Consider the following 5,514-nt stretch of genomic DNA (forward strand, 5'->3'; position numbering starts at 1 on the left):
CTCGTAACTAATTGTAAGAAATGAAGCATTATCGGATATCATTTTTTATTCTTGACTTTTGCCTTATTTTGGTTTCTAGAATCATTCCTTAAAATTTCTCCCACTAATAGCCGAACACCTTGTATATGTATTAAATACATTCTTTATATTTTCTGCAAGTTCATGCAAATGGATAAAATCCGCAGTCTAATTGTAATTGTTAATACTGCAAGAGATTTAGATGTGCTTCAAAAACCCGAGAGAATAACTACGGTGAAGGTATTTGGTCGCGTGCAAGCAATTCTTAATTCCCGTATCCATCTCGTATTCTTTTACCAAGATAAGCTGAACAATCGCGTTGCGTGCAGTAAAGATACGATATCAACGTTGCAATGAGTCACGAATTTTTCTACGCCCGCGCGTATCTCTGCAAAACCGTGAGTCGAGAATCGCGTTTGATCTTTAAGATGTAAATCTTACGTGACGTGATGCCTAGTACGCTGAAAACGTCGATTGTCCCAACGATACGAAACGCCGGCTATACCACTTGACATGCAATGATGTTAGTCAGAAAATTCGTCAAATCAATTAGCATCAAATTCAAACAAAACCATTTAAAAAGCAAAGCTCGCTAAGCGTGTCATCATCTTACATTTGTTTAAGTTTTATTAAGCGAACAAGCCACATTTGCATCGGGTAAAAGGTTCATAGTGGCAGGTGACTTCTTGCATGCGTTAATGGAAAATAAAAAACATATTGCCTTTCAGGAAGGAAATACTCACCCGTCTTTGGATAATCGATTCACTTTGACAAACAGTACGCATACCAAAATGAAAAGCAGTAACAGTGCTCCGAGGGTGATTCCACCTGCTATAGCGAAATACGTCAACAACTCGTTGACTTCCTGGAAAGTTAAACAAGCGAGTTTAAACCCGTGTTGATAAGGAGTTTTACCGCTTCCATACCGGCGGCTATCTTTTGAAATTCCCCAACATTGACGATTTATCTGGCGACATACCTAATTATTTACTTTAAAGAACGAATCCGTCGATGCGGTAGTCAACTGGATAAGCCGAAAAGAATCTCGTCGATAAAAGAGTTTCGAAGATATTTAATGTACCAATGAAACGAAGTCGCTCTCGTAAAGATGATCATGTATGCGGTGTTAACGGAATGGAGTGAGAATATAAGAATGCGAAGGAATCTTTGTCACGCACGGTTGCAGCGCACTTCCTCGAGGCGGTATTTCGCAATCCGCGTGCAATGCGTCGGATGTCAACATGCCATGAAAGTTAATAAACATATCGAACGCAAACAGGAAGTTTGTGAATCGCGTTTCGCAATACGGAACATTCGGAAATTGGAAAAACGAAGTAAAAGTGGGAAAAGGTGGAATACCCTCAATTTACTCTCACTGAACATTTTGCACAATATATTCCTACGCTAATTGCAATCGAATTGTTTATGCAACCGGCGGCGCGGAGAATCGCTTTCATCGCATAATTCCAGCGACTCTTCTTGCGCCAATCCGACCTTCAGAATAAATGGTTGCATCTTTAATAGGTAACCGCTCGAGTGGCCGCAATTAATGTTACAAAACAAGCTTTAGTACGACTCCACGATTAGCCTCAATTCTTGTGAAAACGTTAATACGCGTGCGATACGATCCATACCAACAATTGTCTGATTTAATTAACTGTTTACAAACGCTGAGTGACATACAATATCAAACGGAGTCACTATTGTTTGACCGAAACAATTACTCGGAATGAGTCGTTAAACGAGCACAACCATTCACCTGATCATCATAATCGTGAGCCGACCTTGATGTACATATATGTGTGTATTAAAGCGAAATCATGTCGAAAGATGTGTATTCTGTCATAGTAAGAGTTTGAAGTTTAATGACTAAGTTTAATGACTATAAGTAGATACCAATCCATGCAGTACATATCAAGAGTACCAATTAAATATACAAATAGTTGCGTTTTCAAGTTGAGTTTAAATGAAATAATGCGTGTAAAAAGCAGCAGATTGTGTTATACTCACCATGATAAATGTATTATGACTGAGTAAAGCGGGACCTCCTTCGTGGAGACAATACTAGCTGGACTAGAATATACAATCAAGATATCGTTATCAGCGCGTTATCGTGGTCGGCGCGATATCTGCAAAAATCTGGCGGCATTGTGCAGCTCCCGTTCAACGAAATTCTTAACTAGTTTTAAAATACGATACGTAGGTAAGTAACAGGACACAATACTGTAGTACTCGATGTCATCAACAACTCACAGGAGACAATTAACAAACGATACAATTGTTCACCAAAAGCGAGCGTATAAGGAAATTCTCGCGGCAAAACTCAAACGGAGCCACAGTGAAAACAAGGAAGTGGTAGTGGAATAATAACAAGCTCGGAACTTCACGAGGTCAATGTCGTTGCTGCACCTTTTATACACAATTGTAAATTCCGTTCGTCGTTACCGGATAGAACATGTGGCTAGGTAAACGAATACTAATGTAAGACTGCTGGTCGAGTAAACCGTGTAGCAGTGCCAGCCAAGCAACGCTGATAAACCCCTCCAGCCTGTGGAAGGTGTACACGTATACAGGTGTGTGCGCGGCTGATTTCTTGCAAGGGCATCCGCGGTGTTCTCCGCATTTCGATCGTCCAAGTGTCTACATTTTACGGTAGCACATTTACGTGGGCATTATTCATTTTCGCATATATCTATCTGCGCAGACATGCGAAACAAAAGACAGTCACACGTGAAAGACGCTCATGTACTGAACGCACCTGTGTCAGGGAGCGACTCTGTAAATATTGTGACAAACCATTTTTCTAGCGTACGTGAGTTTTTGCCTTATTACTGTTTGTTCTGTTATCGTTCTTACTTCGTTCTTTTACGTTCGACTGTACTAATTCGTAGAACTATGGTAAGGTAATGACATTTTAATAAAGTGGTTTCCAAATATATATTTTAAACATAACGACATATACATGTAAAAGTATCCATGTATTATGTTAAAAAAAATATATGTCATATGTACATGTATAAAAATAATATTTATAAAAATGTGATATTAAAATTGTATTAATTGTGATGCAAGTATATAATATATTTACAAGTTATTATTACATTTTACATATTTACAAAACGTCAATTAACGTTATGTTATGTGAAGACTTAGACTCGTGAATAGATGGCATTAACCATTGGAGCACATGAGGGAGCATCATACTCATACTTAGATATAAGTGGTAAGGAATAGGCTGTGTATTACCAATAGGACAAAACCATAAACCTCTTCTTGTAGCATCTCTTATATGATGACTTAAAAAGCTTGTTAGCATCATCCATGTATAATAACCAAGCTTTGGGTGATTAAACACATTTGCATAAAAATTTAGCACAAGCCACAATACTATAGGGAGTGTTGTGCAATGGAAAAATGGACGTTTTTGTAAATGCACTGCATCCTGAAATGAAAATATTGGTATCTTTCAGTATTTTTATTAAAACTTCATAATTTCTTATTATGATATGTAGAACCCAATATTTCTACTCTCAATTATGCCATACTTGTCAAAGTACAATGCTTAAGAAAGTATATGTTTACGTAGAATCAACTTCTTTTATTAATGTAGTAACATGTTTACTCTCTAAATCATTAAAAGAAGCTATTACTTACGCTTAACCTCCAACTGCACGCAGCGATAAAATGGTCCACATCGATAAAAGAGGATAAAGCGAAACACCAAACGATGCTCGAAAAGTTTTGTACCAAAGACTTTTTCGACAAATTTAAAATAATTGCCCAGGAGAGACCACCGACTATCGCGTGAGTGACATTGTCAAAAATCGCGCGGGCTGCGGCAGTCTTTCCATATTTCAAACCTTGATCACCAATAATTGAACAAATACCAATAGCACCAGTGAGCGCTAACCGTAAAAACATATCTGTTTTCAGTAGAAACATTACATCAAGCTCCTTGAAAATAAGTTAACATTTGTTTTTATTAAATTCTTTGTGTACAGAAATTTTCAGGAAGTAAACGTTATAAATTTTATCCCGCCATTTTGTATTCAATTTTGATATAGTATGTGCCCCTGTATATAACATCTTATATCGCATTTTAGCTACTATACTAGTTTACGGACATCGCAAAAAGTGATCCGAGAAATTTAATATTTTTAAACAAATTTAGCATTAATTTAAAAGTTCTATCAGTCTGGATCAAATAAGTTTTATCGTAGGATGCTTTAATTAATTAGTTAAATTTAATTACTATGTGTAAAATTTAACACTTTAGTCATCGAATACCGGGCTAAGACATTAATCAAAATAAACCGTCCTGACATTTAAAGTTTACTATTGGTATATTATACGAGGACGGTTCACAAATTTTGTTTCATTAGCTATACTACAAAGTAGAAGAGAAAAATATTTCTTCGTAGTTCTCGCGGCAAAATCGCATCTCACTATGGTAAATAGTGTTTTCACACAATTGAAAACGGTTTCAAACGTACGTTGTTTTGAAAATCGCATATGTCATGTAGCATTTGTTCGAAGGTTTGACTCCATTGCAATATCGTGCAATATAACCGACAAGTGTGACTAGTATTTATTTAAACCATTTCCCAAGACAATACTTTCTATGTATCATTGGTAGAGAGCTGTATAAACCGATAAAAATGTCGAATTTCAAGGTAATGGGTAATGGTTGTTCGCGATCCTGTGCAATAGCTTTTTTTCACGATGGCGGCACGATGTTTTTGTTTTATTATTTACTGGAATTTGTCAATGAACATACATATAATTTACTCGAATATCGTACATAATGAATAGATTGATAACAGTGCATATGCACAATTTGTTTAAATCCAAGATGAATTTTATTATTTACGATTTTTCTTAATATCTTTGCAGCCACCTGACTCTAAAAGAGAAGAATTTAGGAAGTATTTAGAAAGAGCAGGGGTTCTGGATGCTCTTACAAAAGTACTTGTATCGTTGTATGAAGAACCAGAAAAACCAGATGATGCGTTAGAGTATCCTTTTTACAAAAGTGTATTTAACGAGAAAGTGTTTATAATATTGTTTGTTTTTAATATATGAAGTGTATTCTGAACAAGTTATATCCTGAACAATATCATAGATATATTCGCCAAAATTTAGGGGGTATCACAGAAGCTGATATTGAAGTTGAGACATTAAAGAAAGAGTTAGACGAAGCTAAAGCCAAGATAACAGAGTTAAAAGCAAAATTGGTTAAATATGAAGCAGATGAGGGTGCAGACAATTGAACCACGCGAAATACTAAACTATAACAGAATACTAGTCCCTGCTGGACACTGATTTTCACATGAAGTCAGACCAACCATGTGCCTTACAAAATAGATGTAGCAAAACATTTAAGAGAGTTTAAATCATAAGATAAATTAATTCTTTTCTTTTTTGACAAATTTCATTAGTTGTAAGTCCATTTTCAAAATGGAGTTCACAGAAGTAATAAGTGACACTCTCTACATA

General features: G+C 36.0%; 2 protein-coding genes across 7 annotated transcripts in view; one reads left to right on the plus strand and one right to left on the minus strand.

Annotated features, from left to right (window-relative positions):
• LOC108631175 (transmembrane protein 267) overlaps positions 1-4,063 on the minus strand; it is a 9,225-nt gene extending 5,162 nt beyond the window's left edge. The window contains exons 1-2 of one of the 2 annotated variants that reach the window (XM_026818688.1): positions 3,673-4,063; positions 762-883 (exon numbers count right to left, since the gene is read on the minus strand). In XM_026818688.1, the coding sequence (XP_026674489.1) occupies positions 762-883; positions 3,673-3,960 (410 nt within the window). In that variant the 5' untranslated portion in view covers positions 3,961-4,063. Of the gene's footprint in view, positions 1-761; positions 884-3,074; positions 3,461-3,672 lie in introns of those variants that run through there. The other variant, XM_018034912.2, reaches the window with a different exon arrangement.
• Positions 2,278-5,508, plus strand: LOC108631177 (c-Myc-binding protein). Of its 5 annotated transcripts, XM_018034917.2 has the most exons (4): positions 4,203-4,468; positions 4,555-4,691; positions 4,912-5,033; positions 5,141-5,508. In XM_018034917.2, the coding sequence occupies exons 2-4, from the start codon at positions 4,677-4,679 to the stop codon at positions 5,286-5,288; spliced, it is 285 nt and encodes a 94-aa protein (XP_017890406.1). In that variant the 5' UTR covers positions 4,203-4,468; positions 4,555-4,676; the 3' UTR covers positions 5,289-5,508. The 5 variants fall into 5 exon arrangements, with proteins under 5 accessions (XP_026674490.1, XP_026674492.1, XP_017890406.1 ...); XM_026818689.1 differs by lacking the exons at positions 4,203-4,468; positions 4,555-4,691 and adding an exon at positions 2,278-2,826; XM_026818691.1 differs by lacking the exons at positions 4,203-4,468; positions 4,555-4,691 and adding an exon at positions 2,836-2,916.
• The last annotated feature ends 6 nt before the right edge of the window (positions 5,509-5,514 follow it).

This window comes from Ceratina calcarata, unplaced genomic scaffold (assembly GCF_001652005.2).
Source record: "Ceratina calcarata isolate Rehan_Ccalc_2016 unplaced genomic scaffold, ASM165200v1 scaffold846, whole genome shotgun sequence".
NCBI lineage: Eukaryota > Metazoa > Arthropoda > Insecta > Hymenoptera > Apidae > Ceratina > Ceratina calcarata.

What these genes read in the sequence shown, in the direction of transcription:
- LOC108631177 (XM_026818689.1), top strand. Translation starts at nt 2,725, where the DNA reads ATGCGAAACAAAAGACAGTCACACGTGAAAGACGCTCATGTACTGAAC. An exon ending in TGACAAACCATTTTTCTAGC is followed by an intron (nt 2,827 to 4,911) that starts GTACGTGAGTTT and finishes ATATCTTTGCAG; the next exon opens with CCACCTGACTCTAAAAGAGA. An exon ending in AAACCAGATGATGCGTTAGA is followed by an intron (nt 5,034 to 5,140) that starts GTATCCTTTTTA and finishes ACAATATCATAG; the next exon opens with ATATATTCGCCAAAATTTAG.